The 18,693-nt window shown below is 43.5% G+C and overlaps 2 protein-coding genes across 5 annotated transcripts in view; both read left to right on the forward strand.

The window, feature by feature from the left end:
* Positions 1-4,337, forward strand: part of LOC118782740 (stromal interaction molecule 1-like) — a 46,291-nt gene extending 41,954 nt beyond the window's left edge. For 2 of the 4 annotated variants that reach the window (XM_036536270.1, XM_036536268.1), the window contains one exon: positions 995-4,337. In XM_036536270.1, the coding sequence (XP_036392163.1) occupies positions 995-1,535 (541 nt within the window). In that variant the 3' untranslated portion in view covers positions 1,536-4,337. The remainder of the gene's footprint in view (positions 1-994) is intronic. The other 2 variants (XM_036536267.1, XM_036536269.1) reach the window with 1 other exon arrangement.
* A 2,660-nt stretch (positions 4,338-6,997) lies between these two features.
* Positions 6,998-17,637, forward strand: LOC118783779 (protein sel-1 homolog 3). Its single transcript, XM_036537737.1, has 24 exons — positions 6,998-7,015; positions 7,481-7,976; positions 8,108-8,234; positions 8,392-8,513; positions 8,877-8,992; positions 9,473-9,534; positions 9,620-9,752; positions 10,074-10,209; positions 10,746-10,889; positions 10,923-10,963; positions 11,062-11,250; positions 11,668-11,847; positions 12,064-12,183; positions 12,479-12,619; positions 12,854-12,916; positions 13,529-13,702; positions 14,011-14,138; positions 14,334-14,417; positions 14,710-14,800; positions 15,032-15,119; positions 15,412-15,521; positions 15,646-15,773; positions 17,071-17,173; positions 17,554-17,637. The coding sequence occupies exons 1-24, from the start codon at positions 6,998-7,000 to the stop codon at positions 17,635-17,637; spliced, it is 3,078 nt and encodes a 1,025-aa protein (XP_036393630.1).
* Positions 17,638-18,693: the final 1,056 nt, after the last annotated feature.

An 18,693-nucleotide genomic window follows, 5' to 3' on the forward strand; every position in this document is an offset into this window, starting at 1 on the left:
TTTTGCACTGACCCTAATTTTCCTTTAAGTCAGTGGCGGCTTATCAAATTCAGCAAGTCAGGCACGGGCAGCGGAATAATGTTGACTGACTCCATTAATTATTAATAAATGAAAAACGTGACACTATGCACATCTGTTGCATACACTGCGTGTGCTCCAGCAAATGAATGATAATATCCTGCCTAGTTTCTCCCCACCAAGGGCTCTGTCGTTATGCGTCTGTGACTCCAGGCACCTGAGGTTTCAGTGTCGTTGGCTTCTGTTCAAACCTCTTTGGAGTCACCGTGACAAAGTAGGCGGCTCAAGAGCCGTTATGCTAAGCAGTGTAGGTACTTGAAGGCGTTGACACACATGGTGGAAGCGTGCACACTTTGTAGCCCTTTGTGCTAATGCACCCAGTTTCTTTGGTGTCTGCTGAGTGATTAGCGAATGTCATCAGGCATTTTTGTTAGCCAGTGTGTAGTTGTTTTCCTTTTATGACAGATCAAATCATTGAGACACAGAAGAGAATCTTGTAAATGCACAGTGATCTCAGCAAGTACCAAGCAGTAATCCCAGCTGAAAAACAGCTCGGTGAATGTATCTTTATAACGGCTGTTTAGCAGATAGAGTTGTGCCGCATCATTGGCAGTCTTGGCCAGCCGCCACTGCTTTAAGGTTTTTTGGTTTTTATTTTTGTTTTTTCTTCCTCTCCACTCCTCTATCCTCTCCTGCTTCCCTAAACCCCCCCTCCATCCTGCCTGCAGTACTAATGAGAGTGGAGCTCCCATGCCAGGGCCTGTCCCTGGGTGTGCGCACGACATGCAGCTCAGAAAGCTTCACCTCCAGGCCTCGTTCCCCCGGTTAACCTCGCTCTGCCACAAAGTGCCCTTGCCTTTGCAGGCATAGACTTAGCAAGCCCCCAGCATGCAGAGCTTCAGGTTTGAATCACCCCTTGTCACCTGAGCCTCTCAGATCGTCCTTTTCCCACTAACTCCCGCTCTGTCCTCCGCAGGGACCTGAATCGCTCGGACTCGGACTCCTCCCTGTCGCTGTCCCAGGCCAGTGAGCAGCAGCGTCTCTCTTCCTCCGCCGGCTCCAAGGGACACCCCATGAAGCCCACGTCCCTCCTTCATGGCCCCGCCTCCCGCGGGGAAGAGCCTGCCTCCCTACACGCCCACACCCCCAACGGAGGGAACCGCCTGCAGGAGGGCGGGGCCTGGGCGGAGGGTGGAGCCGACAGCCCCCTGCTGGCCAAGAAAGCGTATGGCATGGAGAAATCGGCCAGCCTGGGGGAGATCAACAGCTCCCTGGCAGGCCTCTCGCAATCCGAGTCCTCCCGCTCCCTCAGCCCAAACTCCACCGACCCCGACACGCCCTCCCCGACCGGGGGCCAGCCAGGCCCTGGGGGTGGCAAGGGCAGCAGCCGCATCCCCCAGCTCTCGTCCAAGAAGAGCCCCCTAGAGGAGGACAGTGGTTCCACAGGCGAAGACACGGATTCTGCCGCCAGCCGCAAGAAACACACCTTCAAGATCTTCAAGAAGCAGAAAAAGTAACCGGGCCCGCTGACTGCTTCACAAAAGCCCGAAGTGTGAAGGCATTTTGTTTTTTGTTTTTTTTTTGGAAGAGATGTATCACAGTTTTTTTTTTTTTTTTTTTTTTGGTTCACTGGTATCAAACGGCACAGACAGTTATCCTTTATGAGGATCTGTAGGTACTTTTCTCGGAGGAACTGTGGGAGCAACCAACAGTTATATTTTTTGTGTATGATTTAAAAAAATGTAGGGATTGGGGGCTTGTATATGGGGAATGTAAAGTATATTTATTCTGCAGGAAGAGGTGCCAGTCCTTCCAGGGGAATCTTATCTCCCTGACAGAGTTTTTATTTTACTTCAGTCTCTCTCAGTTTGCATGACTTCACCTTTGTTTGGTTGGTATTTGAATGCTCTTAGGTGTTTGCTTGGTTCTTGTCCTTTTTCTCTCTGCTTATACAACTATCACGGCTTTCCTTAAAATTACTTCCCCTTTCTTTGTCTTTCTATATATATATTAAAAACTTGCCTTGTGGATTGTGTATGGGGGAGCCACATCCTGTATTAGTCAATGATTAGGGGAACAGTAAAGGGCTGAATGATGCAAAAAAATCTCTCTGAATCTATTGTACTAGTGCCGAAGTTTACTGAATGTACGTCACAAAGAGGCGCGGAGGGAAAACAGCTGAGCTGGCTGGGATGGTGGGGTGTGGACAGCATGTGCTTGGATCTGCTTTGAGATGAGGGGGACCACTGCGCTCTCAATCGGCTCTGAAACGACGACAGCATGAGTGTTTGTGTGTGTGTGTGTGTCTGTGTGTGTCTGTGTGCGTGTGTATGGGTGGGTGTGTGTGTCTGTGTGTTTGAGAATAAATGGCTACATTCATATGGATAGTATATGATCATGGCAGATGTAGGCGTACATGGAGGCATATACATATGGCTAGATATCTAGATATGCATACACACATTTTTACAGAAATTTTGACTCGACAAGGATAGAACTCTGAATGGAATGTAAGGCTAATTGTCATCATTACAGGACTTTAACAGAAAGGATCAAAAATGTCTCATAGATTGTAAAGGAAAACTTTGGAAATAGTAATTTATTTTATTAATACTATCCCTCTAAAATACATAACACGAATATACCAGGTGTATACATGGATGTATTTCAGCTCTTTGACTTTTTTTTTTTAAATATTTTTGGAATTTGGAATTTGGAAATGGTGTCAGAAAGCCATATACCAAAGAGTGAGAGAAGGATGCTGTGGGGCTTCATGGTTTTATCCGCAGTTTTAAAGACAGGCTTTGGAACACAGCTTCAAAGAAAGTCGTCTTTCTCCTGTGGTGGTGATTTTCTGTGAGTCCCTGACACGCAGAATCAATGCGTGGTTTGGAAATGTAGAACACTGATGGCTGACTGGGTTTTCTGAATGATGAGGCTTGTCTCTGATCCACATCCACATGCACAGGAACAGATCCCTAGCTTTGTCTCTTGGCTTGTGGCTCTCATCCTAAGGCTTGCTCATTGTGTTGCCCTCCCAGCACAACCCTCATGTCCTATTGCTGTTGACCTCAAATGTCCTCCAGAGAAGAAGAAACAGTTCTTTGTCTTTAGTGTCCCATTCTCTTCAGCCTTGGTTCTGATGGGGGGGAGCTGTGGTAAACTGGTTCACATTAGCAGACACCCAGGCCAGCCCCAGACTCTCCTCTACTCCGACGCTGAAATGTGGCCCTTAGATATGCACGCTGACTGCCATCACTCCTGCCATCTTCTACACTCCCCCACGCCCCTTCACTCCCGCGGGAAGCATGGTTACTGACTGGCTCCCTCCCTCTCCCACTGAAACCACAACACTCACAGCCATGGGTCTGCATTCATTCATAAACCCACACTCGCACTGAGAATTTTATAAGGGGTGTTGTTCAAAGGTACACACAGACACAGAGGGGTTGAAAAAGGATGGAACCACAGACATTTTATATTATGTCCAGATATTCAAGTCCTGCTTTCCTTCCATTCTCTGAGCTTCCCTGGATAGGAGGTTCTGACTGGGTCGCTATGCTAGTCGTGGATGTTCTCCTTTAGATCCCATCCCTTCAAGGATATTTGTAATGAGCCAGAAATTTAGAACTCATAGCTTCAATACAGACAGAAACAGAAATTTCGATGTGAAACACTCCGAGTGAATTGCATGGAGAATATAAAGAGTGTCTGTGGTGGCACTATGCCTTTGGAGTAGGCGGAGTTTCAGCTATGTGTTATTCCAAAGCAGTGCTGTAGAGGGCGTCACCCTCCCAAGGACAGCTTGCTGTAGGCTGCTGGGGCTGCTTCACTGTGGGGTGGCCATCTCCGGTGGCTTGCCCAAGACGATAGTGGCGTTTTCTGAAAAGAACATTTTTTTCAAGAAGTATCGTTTCTTTTTATGAACAGTGAACACGAGCTTCCCGTTAGCTGTCTGTAAAGAAATGTCCTTTGTATCACTGTTGCACGGAGAAGCTGTAAATGGATAATGCTCTCAGTGTGTGAGTGTGTGCGTGTGTGTGAGCATATGTGCGCGTGTGTGTGTGTGTGTCCGTATATGTGCACTGTAAACTGCACTGCTCTCTCGATGCATGTTACCTGCCGAAACACCTGTCTGGGGACGAGGGAGGGAAGCGGAAGGCGCCTTTTAGTCCCTGCCTTCCACCCCAGAACTTCTTTTCTGGTTTCTCCTTTTCAGCTTCTATCAATGAAAACATATCTTTGTACAGGAAAAAAATTTTGCAACTTCTGTGATGTTCTAGACTTTAAGTCTACAGAATTTTATGGCACTCCTGCATGACAGCAATAAACTATTTTGAACGAAAGATTTTTTTTTAGACTTTCCTTACTATGGCTGTTGCTCAAATATGTTCAACAAGACAGAGCAGATACACAAGTGCATAAAGGATGTGTGCACAGATACAATCATTTCCACACAGAGACCACCGCTCACGTATAGAGGGTCATTGTCACCATATGTAATCTACAGTTTTCATATGGCAGTTTGGCTGTACAGTTGAATGTATTTAATGCATAAGATATAAGTGAAGAAGAATATTATTTATTCCAGTATGATTAGGCTTTTGGTGGCTGAATATTTCAGCAGCAAGTTGCAGGCCTCTCATAATACCACATAATAACTTGACTTATACCATGCTTTGCTTGGCTATGAGAAATTTACACCATTTTTTGTACACATTTTGATAATGCTCCTGAATGTCACGACATTTAGTTTGCCTCTTGTATAATAAGTCTGTCAGGTCTGCTTCACTCTGTTTGACAGCAAGTCTTGCGAGGACATGGTTGGTGTTACCATGGCACTCGAAAGCAAACTTTGATTGGAACAAAGAAAAAGCCTTGGTGTTCCAATCAAATGAGGATGTTGTCACTCCTCTCTTTCTGTTCTGGCTTCTCAGGGAGTGTTTCGTGTTTTGCTAATTGTTGCATTAATACAAAGGATAAAGCACATCTCTTTGAAAACATTTCTAGCAATTCTGAGATGGCCTTGTATAATGCTGATTAGTTTTGTCATTTTGAAGGAATATGCACTTGCAAGTTGAAAGAAAAAATGCCCAAGCATTTTCAATGATGCTTAATTCAAAGATGAATCACTAATGAATCCCTTAAGATACAATTTTCTCTTATATGTTAAATAATAACACTAGTGCTTACAAGTGACTCACACACTTAGGAGGTGGATTTTGCCTTTTCAGAAGTCTTTGTGATTTTGAAAATGGATTTGGAATTTCTTCATGAAACAGATATTCTTCAAATGAGGGCAAGTTGCAAGTTTTGCAAATATACATTACACTAAAGAATAACGCAGGTAAATTTGTATATATATATATATTTGTGTATATATATATGTATATATATATATATTTGTGTATATATATATATATATATATATATATATATATATATATATATATATATATATATATACATTCTCTCACACACACGCAGCAGCAGATGCATCGTAACCTCATCATATCCAATTCATGATACGCAAAGGCAGAATTAATATTCTTTGCCGAATGTGTCTGTACATTTCTGCCCCCTAGTGGTTAATCAAACCCAACAGTCATTTCAGGCCACTGGCATTCTTTGCTGTTCCTTTGGAGGACCGCTCTTCACCAGTAATGACCCATTATCACTGTTCTTGTTTTAATACAATTGACCTAATATAACTGTATTTAATTCATTTGGTTATTGCCTTTAAATAATAATAATAGTACTAGTGGTAGCTGTAGTAATACTCAATTAAATGGAAGAATTACCATTACAATATAACAAAAAGCAATACACCACTTTCAATAATTGTAGCATTGTTGTATCAATATTACATTCATCACAAAAACAATGATATTATTCGATTATTATGTTAGCTTAACATACAATTTTCCATATGCACTGACATACAGTAGCTTTTTAAAGCTAATATTGATAGCATGTGATGCGGAAACAGATGGATTGGACGGATGGTCTTACATTTTTCTCCTTGTGCTGTTGTTTGGCGCGTGGGAACAATTTGCAATGAGTGCAACATCGTAATGAGAACGGGTTTTGCACATTTTAGACTAAATATCGGTGGTTTGTAGGAGCTTGCCACATTGTTCTACCAGTGCCAGGAGTGTTTGACATCACAGCCTGTGATACGGAGCAGAGGAGAAACGCAGTGGTGAGTTTTGGGGAGGGGTTTGTGTCTTCTGTAACAGCTCCTCATTTCCTGTGGTACAGTGACTGATGTATTTCACCCGTGGGAAGAAAAATCCGTATGTCGCTGGGACTAGAGAGGATTTAAAAGATTACGCTCTTAAATTTACACTCATCAGGAAAACTAAACACAAAAGTCTTCCAGATGATGAGAGATTTTATTCATGCCATACATGAGAGTTGGCCCTACACTTTTTATATATTTATTTTATTCGTAGAAACTTTTTTGAAGTTGATATTGAATGCTATGAAACCTTAGTGACATTGCTGTCGAGTTCATTGCACCAACAAGCTTGTCATTGTCTTTCGAGTCAAATTTAAGTGTAATCTGAGAACAGGTTGACTCAGTATTGACGCTGATAAAAAGGGACTGATGTTAAAATATTCACAAGTATAATTTACAAGTGGAGTTTGAATATTCTTGTGTCATGTGGAGGTACTTTCAGACACCAAGAGGCATAAAGTTACCGATTCTGCGCTGAGGAAGAGCGAACTCTTTAAAAGATCCAAATCGTACATTTGAATTTCAAAGTGGCAACGAGCGTGCGCTGACAGGTGGAGTTCTGTATACATTGCACTATTTATTCAGTGAGTGGAGCAGGATATTATTCCGGTTTTCCTCTCAGAAGGAAACGTGAATAATACACGTCAGGGAATTTGTATGGAAACAGAACTTATTTTCGGTTGAGAGGCTTCTACAACTTCACGGACAGGCGTTATTTGAAAAGTGTTTAAAGGGATAATGGTTGGTATGCGGAATGTAAGCTATGGATACAGGACTATACAGTAGTACAGCATGCAATGTCATGGAACAGTGTTTTGAATCCCTGTCTCTTGACTTCTTGGAGCAAAAGCTGTTTTTTATCACTTCAAAAACGTTATCGTGATTACCGCATCAATTTACGTGTGTAAACAAATACATTCAGCTATTTGTGAAGAAGCTTTTGTTCCGGTCAACAAATTCGATCAACGAATTTAGTAAACTGGGATTCCTGATTTGGAAGTTTTTTATATATATATATTATAAACCATGAAGCAGCTGCTTTTTGACAGACGTTTTTGTCTGCTGTTCTACTATTCTGTGTTGGTGAGTATACTTGAACCCTGCAAGTGCTGGCATCAGTTGTCGAAATTACACTTATGTGCTATTATTTACGGTAATGTTTGCAAATATGTATAATAAACACCTATCCAGCTTGTCTCTTTTCTTTCACCTCGAGCACAGATAGCTCTCAGTGAGCCCATTCATCACCGTTCTCCATATGAGGTGGTGTTCCTCAACCCCCCAGAGGAGCCGGTGGCCGGCTACCTCCTGCGTGTGCTGTACTCCTGCTCAGAGTCCAGTGTGGTGTACCTGGAGGTCCTTGTCTCTACGGAGACCGAAACCACCAAGCCCGTCTTTCAGAGACACTGGCGGTGTGGGCCAGGCCCTTCCAGGGTCCGTAGCGTTACCCTGAACCTCCCGGACTGGCTGTTGTACCAGGCTGACTGGAGAATCCCTGACTCAGAGTGGGTGCTGAGTGGACTGCTTCGTGCCTGGGTCGGTGAGGATGGCTCCCAGGGACAGTATGGGACCGCCCAGGCCCGAGCCACTGTCCTGCTGCAGCCACTGAACCCCTACAGCCGTCCTTGGAAGCAGCATGAGCTTTGCCCGTCCTGGAGCACAGACATGCTCTGGAGGATACGCAGAGATACCATCCCACGCTGTCCCGAGGAACAAGGTACCCAGCAGACATGCAGGACCCCTGTCCAGATGAACATTAAAGGAAGTTTGCACTTCTATACAGTCTACTTTACTTTGGTCTTCAGATTTTTTTTGGCGTAAGACCCATTAAAATTATCTTCTGTCCAGAGATTGCCCATTTCCTGTCTTTTGTATATGCCTCCACTGGGGAGAACTTTGGCATCACCAGGACTCTCAATCGCTATGACAACAAGGTCCTGGAGCACCTGAGGCTGAAAGCAATCTCCTCTCCCTGGTAAGACTTGTCCAAAATCCTATGTTACACATTCTGACAATGGGATCTGTATCTACAAGAGGGCAACCTCGCAAGAGGATCAGAAGAGCCAGTTATGGGTGATGGAGGGCTATGATGGTGACCACAGTATCTCCTTTGTATCTCTTCTTATCTCCAGGTGTGTATTCTCCACCTGGCTGTTCCTGACCCAGCACTGCCACCAGCATCTGTGTGGAGTGTTGCACCACGTGGACTCTGAAAATAACTACGCCACCCCTTCCATGTTCCTCACAAGTTTAGGTAGACGTCTGGCCTCATTAATGCATCCCACTTAGCCTGCATGTTCACAAAATGACATGCTGTTATGCATGAGTGTACATTACATTTCAATATCAGCATTTACCAGATGCTCTTATCCAGAGTGACTTACATAAGTTACAACATAGGTTTTTGCATACATTTGGACATTTACTGAGGCAATTTTAGGTTAAGTACCTTGCCCAAGGGTAAAGCAGCAGCGCCCTAGCGGGGAATCAAACCGGTAACCTTTCAGTTACGAGTCCTGCTCCTTACCACTGTGCTACACTGCCGCCCCAGAAGCTGTGAGGTTAACACTGTGTGGTGTGAAGGGCTGTGCTGACAGGCCTCGCTCTCTTCTGAAAGGCCAGCTTCATATACAGATGCATGGAGAGAACGGGGTGTCTGCAGCCTTCCTGAGTGGTTTCCAGGTGCCTCTTCAGCAGTGGTGTCACATCGACCTGGAGCTGCAGGGAAGACTGGTGAGTTCCCCAGGTAGCCAGGCCCTGTGTGGCCTTCGCAGGTGCAGTACCAATCAAACGTTTTGGATACATTTTTTTTTCTTTATTTTTACTATTTTCCAAATTGTAGAATAATAGTAAAGACATCAAAACTATGACATATCACAAATGGAATTATGCAGTGACCAAAAAAGTGTTGTAAACAAATCAAAACTATTTTATATTTTAGATTCTTCCAAATAGCCATAAAATGTTTGTTTTTTAAATTAAAAATCTTTTTTGGAAAGAAATTCATACATAGGTATCAACGTCACCATTTTTATTTGTCTATGGAACAAATTTGAAGCATTTAAGCAAAAGTCTTTAGATCTAAATGTCTTTGAATGCATGTTTCCCATTATCGTAGATCAGGTGTGTTCAAACTTTTGACTGGTACTGCAACTTGAGTGATGAGTTACTGTGTCCTCATCGCTCTCTTTTCTCAATGTTCTGGCCCTTCAGGTGAACATCACCATGGTCTGTGTGGAGGGACAGCAACTTTCTACTCACTTTACAGAGAACAGGTGAGTCAAAGCATGCTGTTCAAAGTATACACCAATCGTAAAACCGCATTGGCAAAGCACACATCAGTGTCCCTTTCTCCCTCAGGTTCAGAGACCCAGTGCTGCTGGATGACACCAATGGCTATTTTGTGCTGGGAGGCGGTCTGTTTGTGAGAGGTGCTGAGGGGTTTTTTGGGCCAAGTGTGTACTACCGCAACAGAGTGCCCTTACTGAGTGAGGTATGATGCTCTAAAACTCCCTTTTAAAAAGCTCTATCAAGACATCAGGATTACTGTTTTTGTTTCATGACAGAGTACTGTATATATTCTGTATGTATTCATGTTTTACAGTGATTGGACAGAGAAGCAATGGTCTTAATTTTCTTTCTTCTTCTTCTTCTTCTTCTTTTAATTTTTCTTTCTCCCATTAAGAAGAGTAAGAAATGGATACCAGGTTATTTACATGTTTTGTCATGCTTTGGTCATCAGTCTAAGCCAAGACACAGGTGATACATTTTTTTAATGATAGTCACCTTGTTTTTCACTTCATTGTCATTGCAGAGTGAGGTCAGCATCCCGCAGCCTGTCCAGGCTCTGAATATGACTGGATGGTTCCAGTCCTGTGCTGAGTTTAAGAAGGCGCTCCATTTCAAAATGGATGGATATTCACTGAGAGTCAGAGAGGAGGGATGGGCTGGTAAGAGGCAAAGGAGGTCTGATAAAATGTACATGTTCTTTTTCCTGATGGTCAGTGCCCTTTCTGTCCCAGTTAGGGTGGGACATTGCATTACATTACATAATTGTCGTTTAGCAGACGCTCGTATCCAGAGTGACTCACATAGGCTACAATTTTATCGATTTACACAGCTGGATATTTACTGAGGCAATTATTGGTTAAGTGCCTTGCCCAAGGGTACAGCAGCAGTGCCCCAGCGGGGAATTGAACCAGTCCTGTCCCTGACCACAAAGCCACAGCGCTGCCCAGCAAAACAAAACAAATTATGTCAACATTAACAAAATTTTATCCACTAGGTGGCATCAGAGGCCTGGACATGCAACGTGTCCTTGAACATGTCATTTCAGTAGTGTTCCAAGCTCATAAACTAACAAATCTAAATGTGTTAGTCACGCTCGTCTCATTGGTGTTCTTGGTTGTCTTACGACTGTTAAAAATATGTTTTATGTTGTAGATGTTGATGAAAGTGGCTCTGGTTTGTCTCTGCTGTATTGCAGGGAGCTGTGTGGATGCGTACAGCAGCTGGGTTTACAGGGAAGCCCTGCAGCCCGGATCACCACAGTGTCAGCCCTGGGAGGCACCCGCTGCCCCTCAGGGACGCCGCGCCGCTCGACTGGCGCAGCTAGCGGCTACCAGACAGGGTAACAGCTGGCTCTTACATCGGTCAGCCTGAGATTTTGTCTCCGGTGCCCTGCGCCAACCCCAGGGAGTTGACGTAAAGCCCGCAATTTGTAAATGGCTCATTACGAGCTCGGCATCCTGTTCTGATACCTCTCCCTGTCGTACCTCTTCACAGGGGGCAGGGCGGGTAAGCTGGCCGCAGTGGGCCGGGCGCTGTACTCCCAGGCCCTGCGGAGGCTCGCTCGGGGAGGGGGGACAGAGGCAGTGAAGCGGGCCATGCCTCTCCTGCTGCAGGCTGGCTGCCTGGGGGACAACAGGGCCCTCCACCTGTCATCGGTGCTGTACAACAGCGGCCTGGGGGTCGGGAGGCATCCAAGCAAGGTTGTGTGTGTGTGTTTGTGTGTGTGTGTGTGTGTGTGTATGTGTATGCGTGTGTGTGTATATGTCACCAGCAGAGAGCATTTATAAAAACATGAGACTTAACTTAATGCCAAAGCATTCTGCTCATGGTCACAAAGAGGTTGTGCTAGTGGTCTGCTCTTTGCTCTTCAGATGCTCTTATCCAAGGCAGCTTAGATTTGCTTGTTTTGCTGCATTTACACAGCTAGAGTTTTACTGAAACAGTTCAGGGTGAACACCCTCCTTCAGGGTAAGACAGTGGTGGTAGGTCTAGGAGTTCAACCAGCAACATTTGGCCCAACCACTTAGACATCACACTGACACCCCAGTGTTACGACATGACCTGCAGGCTGGAGGTGGGGGGCTCACCCAGCTGTGATGTTTCCCCCTGCACTGCAGGCCTGGCTGCTGTCTCTGCTGGCGGCCCAGCAGGACTGGAGGCTGGCAGAGCTGCGTCTCGGACACATGCACCACCTCGGCGAGCAAGGCATACCCCCAGACCTTCCCCTTGCTTATGCCTACTACTCCAACATTGCATCCCAGACTGTCTCGGACTTTAACAACCCCTCTCCGGAGCAGGTGAGAGCATGTTGTTAGCTAGCAAGGTAGCTAGTTTTGAATTAGACTAGCCAAGTCACTAGTTACAGTCTTGCATGCAGCAATAATATTGCAACAGGAGAGAAAGCTAGCTAATATTTTGACGAGATCAAAGGGCACCTGGTGTGCTGTGAAAGTCTGTCAGGTAGTTCTAGGCAGTGCTGCTGTTTCAATGAGGGACTCACCTTTCCCAAGTAGACGTTTGTGGAGTCTATCTACCTGAACAACGAGGACGTGCTGAAGCTGCAGACGAAGGAGAACGATGACCTCTTCCTCTGGCTGAAACACCAGGCGCGGAATGGAATAGCGGAGGCAGAGGTATGGCTGCAGTCCCCAGGGATTCTGTTTCACTGAGTCCTCTCCATACACTGTAACACCATACAGCAGAATTTCATCAATATGAATTTTCTCAGCCAGTATATACAGGAAGTCAAAATCTGAGGCACATTTTTATACATATAAAACTAAAATGTATCTCTGTACCTCAGAGAAAGTACACTAGTTGATGACAAGAGGATGGTAACTCAACATAAATGTAAGATTTAATGTTTGTTTACAGTTATTTTGTGTAGGATAATTGATGGCTATAATATTTTTTATTCCTTTCCTGCAGCAAGCAGTGGCAAGAATGCTGTTCTGGGGTCAGCAGGGAGTGTCTCCGGACATACAGACGGCCGTGAAGCACTATGAGAGGGGGGCCAAAAGGCTGGAGGACACCACATCCATGTACAACTACGCCATCGTCCTACTTAAGGTCAGGACCCCCGAAGGCTGTCTTCTGACTGCCTGTTGATTGTGCACTCTGTGAACTTTGTGGGTTCAGAATCTTTCACTGTGGGAATCAGGAAGGGGGAGATCATTTGAGAGCAGCACCTTCTAGGTGAGAGATCATGTGTACATGCAGGAATTAAAATGATATCCCATTTACTGCCAGCATTTTGCTATCCACATGTTTACAGATTTAACAGGCTTTATTCATTTGTTTTAGGGGCAAGGAGTAGAGAAGGACATTCCAACAGCGGTCAAGTTCTTGAAGAAAGCTGCTGAACAGGTAAAACTTATTATTATTGTTAGCAACATGTACAACATATGATCTGTTTCAGAGTATTTTACATACTATATTCATTGATAAAATTTAGACATTTTTATGTTTTCATGGATTCATCTTGTTAATTAATAAATACATCATTTACTTTAATTAAAGTAGCTAACTACAACTAGCTAAATAAATACAGTCGAGCAAGAGATGGTTTTTTATTCAACCTAATTAGCAAGCAATATTCCCTTCTACTGTCGAAACATATGAAAGTGAAGTGAATGAAATGATGAAAATGATTGAAATCAAATATTATATTTTATCCAGCATGTCTATCATTTTTAGTGAAGACATTCATTATGAGAGCAAATAATTCCATCTATGTTTACAGCATTGTAAAATTGCACACCACTTTAAGCCATTCCCTATCTATAATCAAGAAGACATTTTTTTTATAAGTATCTTGTGTTGTTTAGGACAGTGGTGGTGATGGTTGTTGGCTTTTGATCAAGTACATCTGAGTCTGGACAGATTTGCTCACAGGCAGTGCCCTTGAGACGGTAAAGCCTCTTGGCCCATGGTGCAGTGTTAATGCATGGCCCATAATGCAGTGTTTCTCTCTCGCAGAATTTCGTGCTGGCGATCAACGCGCTGGGCTGGTACTACGAGCAGTACGAGCAGGACTACGTTCGAGCAGTGGAGCTGTGGGAGCGGGCCGATGTGCTGGGCAGCGCCGACGCTGCCGTCAACCTCGGGGTCATGCACTCCCAGGGCCTGTATCCTGGGAAACCGCCCAGCAAGGTCAGGCAAGAGGCACCGTGTCCTGCGCTCACCCGCCGATGACCTTACTACAGGTGTTTGTGTTTTTAATGATCTGCCCACCAGAGCTACCCACCTTCTCATTTTACCTGTAAAAAAAAAGCCCAGCCACAGAATGAGGTGGTAAGCAAGCTGGCACTAAAACATCGCTTCAACTCAGGCAAGAACTTAAGTGTGAAGAAGATCAAAATCACTTGGAGTGCTCTATTTGTTTGGTAAACAGTATTCTTGTCAAATCTACATTCACCCTGTAAAATGTATTTCCATTATGTCTGTCTTGCTCACCGCAGTTCATGGCATATATCTATTACCTGAAGGCTGCACAGAGAAGAAATATTGATGGAGCGTTCCGATTGGCCGAGGTGTGGATTAGAGGGATCCCTGGCCTGGTGGACAGGCTTCCATTGGATGCAGTGCTGTAAGACATGAACCAATAAGATGCATTGTTATTATTTCCATGTCTTGGCATGAGAAAAAGCCCAATCTTTTTATCCTCAGTTTTCAGTGTATGATTTTTATGGTAGTGTGGGTAAGATGAGATATTAAAAAAATTATTCGTAGACACGTCTTTTGGTTTTGCTATTACACAAAAAAATTTGTCCTCTGACCTCAGGTGGGCAAAGTGGGCATCTGAGCAGAATGGGTACCTGGGAGCGGTTTTAAGGAAAGGCTTGGATGCCTATTTTGACCAGGACTGGTAACCAAAACATTTACATTTCATCATACCTATATCACATATCCACACCAGCATCCAGGTAATTCAGCTCACACAGCACATAAGTCAGCACATAAAGTTCAACAAATGATTCAGCTATACAGTAAACCTGAGTTTGTGCTTCAGGTATCACTGAGGTTAACATTCTGACTCAACAGTGTTATTAAAAGTCATCTGAATTTCCAAAGGGCCTCATTGAGGGAAAGTGCTGTGTTAATTATCGGGAACTGTGACTCCGGTGTGAGCTGAGTGTCTCTCCCGGCTGTGGCTGCAGGTTAATGGCTCTGATCTATTACCTGATGGCGGCGGAGGCGGGATTCTCTGCAGCTCAGTTTAATGTGGCATACCTGTGTGAACTCAACCCTGTGAGTTTTTATATGCAAAGTGTCATGTGCTGATAGACCACATACCGCACCATACATCACCATGTATTCCCATACACAGTCAAACCCTGTTTAATATATTCTGGTGACTTATTTAAATTAGTCCATTACAGTTCTGTAGTAGATTATCTTAATCACATGGTAAAATATCTATCATCGATACATGTGCATCTTGGGTCACATGTGGTCACTTCCTGTTATGTGTTCCTATAGGGGGGTCTCCTGGATCCAGCCTTTGTCACAGATTGTGTGTGGAGATATTACAACCTTTCCATTCAGGTTCAGGATCCTGCACCTTATGGTAAGTAGAAGAGTCCATAGCTGTGTTTCAGCTCACATTAGCTGCTAAATTTTAGACAATGCCTTTTTATTGTCTCTATTTGTCTCTGTGTCTCTATTTTAAGTTACTGACAAGTAGTGGCATAGCCATGACAATGTATCACCTCCTCCTTTAGCGAAGCCGTGACCTCTCTTGAGTTTAGTTGTTGAAATGCTTTAGTAGCCTACTGTTACTAAACTATATAAACTTCATTCAGTTTTGACATTTTCTACATTATCTGCCTTTAAGGAAAAATATATTTGTTTCCCTATAGCACTGATAAAGATGGGAGACCTGATCTATGGCAGCCACAAGCATCGAAAGAGAGATGCGGCTGTAGCGGCTGACCTATACAAACAGGCTGTTCTCCGAAATGACCCGCAGGTACAACAAGGCTTAACCTCTACATGTCCTACTGCTGTGGCTGTCTTTGGACAGTGTCTGTACAAAATGTCTAACATCTGTGGAGAATGTAATAAATATTGATGTCTCTGCTTCCCTCTCCCAGGGCTGGTACAGCCTTGGTTTGCTGGTCCAAGCAGGAGAGGTGTTACCAGGGCCTGTGTTGGCTGAATTAGGTCTTGTGGAACTTCGTGGAGCAGACAACCACACAGTGCTTACCACACTTTACAGAAGGCAAGTACACCCTAACACGCTTTACAGAGGAAAGTACACTTTCCGGACAACACTGTAGGCAAGTACACTTACCACATACTACTGTAGGCAGGTGAAGCAACCACATTATCCGTGCTGTTCAAGAGAAAAGAAACAATGGGTCTTATGTGTGTAAATACTGTAATGTACTCACCAGTAATTTAAAATACAGATATATAACATGTATATGTCTAGTTTTTGATATGTCTTGGCTTAACTGATAAATACAGTTATGTGTCCTCTGCATAGCAGTGGAAATAAATATTATAATTATAGATAATATGTCTAAGGGAATATATAAAACAAAACTGCATGAATACCAGAAGTAATTGAAGCAGAAGCAGAGATGCACTCCCCACCTGAGAGCAAAACTTGTTTACCAGATCAGGAGGAAATAAGTCAGTTCAAAAGAGTAACATCAAGACCAGCCCATGTTTTTAATCAATTACGAGAGTGACTCACCTAATCAAAGCCTACATTCAAAACCAGGAGTGCTTAAGACTGAAGCGTCATCTCTCTTCACAATCAACAGTAAGTCATTTGCAACTCATTTGTGAGAACTGCTTCGGTACTGTGGTCAGAGCTAAGTCAGACTGCAGCTCCTCTGACAGTGTCGTCATGTTCATAAACATGAATTCTTTGAAAACAATTTTCTAAAAAAATGTTCACAAGGAACAGTCAGTTCAGCATGGGTCAGTTGCTAGTTACTAGTTACACGGTACAGATTCATTTTAGATCAATGGCATTACCACACCAGCATTAAAGTGTGGATGGACAAGCCCATTAACAAGAGAGCTATTGATGGATCAGAATGAGCTTATATAGAAAACCAAACACATCTTTTAAAAGTCTAGTGGGAATGCAGTGTAATGGATAAGCAGAAGGCTTTATGTGCATTGCAAAGTCAAGCAGTTCATCAGCAGCTATCAAAAGAAACTATTCTAGCTTTGTGTAATTTTTACATAATACAAAACCTTGATCAGGGCCACAATCAGATGAATTATGGACTAGAAAGGGTAAGGTGTGAAGCCTATTTGTTGTTGTACCGCAAGGCTACACAAGTTCATGTCACATGTTCACCAGGCTTTGCAGGAAGTGCACACCCTGTATTCACCATTACTATTACTATTGACTATTGCATAGCAATTACTCCGTCATAGCGAGTGATTTTTGTGCAGGATCGAAGCCCATTCATTGCATGCAGACTCATGTGCACTCAGGCTTGCAGCTTTTTGCCCAGCTTTCACCAGCAGCCGTTGCTTATCTTTCTGCTCCCCAGGTGCAGAGACCACGAGAGCAAAGAGTCGTATTTGCCATGCAGTCTGGCTCTGTTCTGTGCACACTTGCACTCTGTCTGGAAGCTCCATGGCACGGCCCTGAAGGTCAGTCTTCTGTCCCTGTTCTGTATTCTTCCATACTGAACTTTTCTATGCACACATTTGAGGTTATCTTATGGTGTGATATGATATGACATCTGCTCTGTGCTGGATATGAATGTTAGCTGTATAGCACAGTGGTAAGGAGCAGGACTTGCTGGTTTGATTCCCTGCTGGGGCACTGCTGTTGTACCCTTGGGCCCGGTGCTTAACCCAGAATTACCTCAGTAAATATCTAGCTATATAAATAGGTAACATGTAAAAAACTATGACCTATGTAAGTCAATCTGGTTAAGAGAGTCTGCTAAATGCTAATAATGTAATGTAATGAATTTGTGTGCCGTGCGACCTCATGATATTTAGTAAGATAGCCCCTCTTCTTTTAGGTCTCCAGTGCTGTTGTCATGGCAGCCGTCACTCTCCTGATGCTGCGCTTAGGCCGGCTCCGGGCTCCCTTGTCCCATGCGTAGGTTTTGTGGCCCCTCCGGGGACCAGCCATGAGGAAGATCCCAAGATAGTCATGTGACGGGGTGCTCTGAGGTCTCGGCTTCGTGAGGAAGCCAGAGGGATGTGGCATCAGTGGCCTCCTGGCCTCAGCTGGACTTTGACTCTTCTGCCAGCATGGTGGTTTTGCAGCATGATCAGTTAGGCATGAATGGTGTCATTTGCTCAGGGGTCACATGACCAGTAGCAGTCAAATGGTTGGCAAACTGTGAATAGCCAATCAGAGTTTATTTACCATAAACCTCTGCCTTTCCATTAGAAAAACCAGGTACTGGAATCCATTTTTTCAGTGTAACTTGACATTATTACATCACCATTATATGAAGTGCAACCACCTGGTTAATTGTGCAGTAATCTGTCTTGTGATTCATGTCTATGACAGTGAAAATGACATTTATTCTTTAGAAACTTTTTAGGAATAATTTGAAACGCTCCGTTCTCATTCCTCTTGGGTCGTGAGAAGCATTTTAGGATTTTTTGATCTTGGTTCACATGTGTATAAAGTTTGCAAATAAAATTGTTGGCATTATCGGTCTGAAAGTAGACACATACATTACACTTTCTAATTGTAAAAAGTGTGGAATACAGTAATACAGGGTGGACATGAAGTCCCAATCTATTTCTGTGCAAATGTCTTTATTTCAACATGAAAGTCTAGTATTCATTTGACATGTCCAATGATGTTTTCTTGCTCCTCTTGGATTATACTTGAAATAAGTATAAGTACACGTAATTTTAAAAGCCATTTTTTCATCCAAATACATTGGGACTTTATGACCACTCTACATTGTTAATGGAGCACCAAAGGTGTCTATCCACTGCTGGTTACCATCATTGGATTTTTCCAAATAAGAATAAATAATAATAATAATCCAATTAAGATGATTATTTTCAATGAATGAAATAAAAGTTTCTTGAAGAAATTTATTTCTCATTTATTAATATTTTAATACTTAGCAGACAGGCACATGGAGACCCGCTCACATCTCTTAAAAAATTTACACTTCACAAACACTGTTTAT

Source organism: Megalops cyprinoides, chromosome 9 (genome assembly GCF_013368585.1).
Source record: "Megalops cyprinoides isolate fMegCyp1 chromosome 9, fMegCyp1.pri, whole genome shotgun sequence".
NCBI classification, from domain to species: domain Eukaryota; kingdom Metazoa; phylum Chordata; class Actinopteri; order Elopiformes; family Megalopidae; genus Megalops; species Megalops cyprinoides.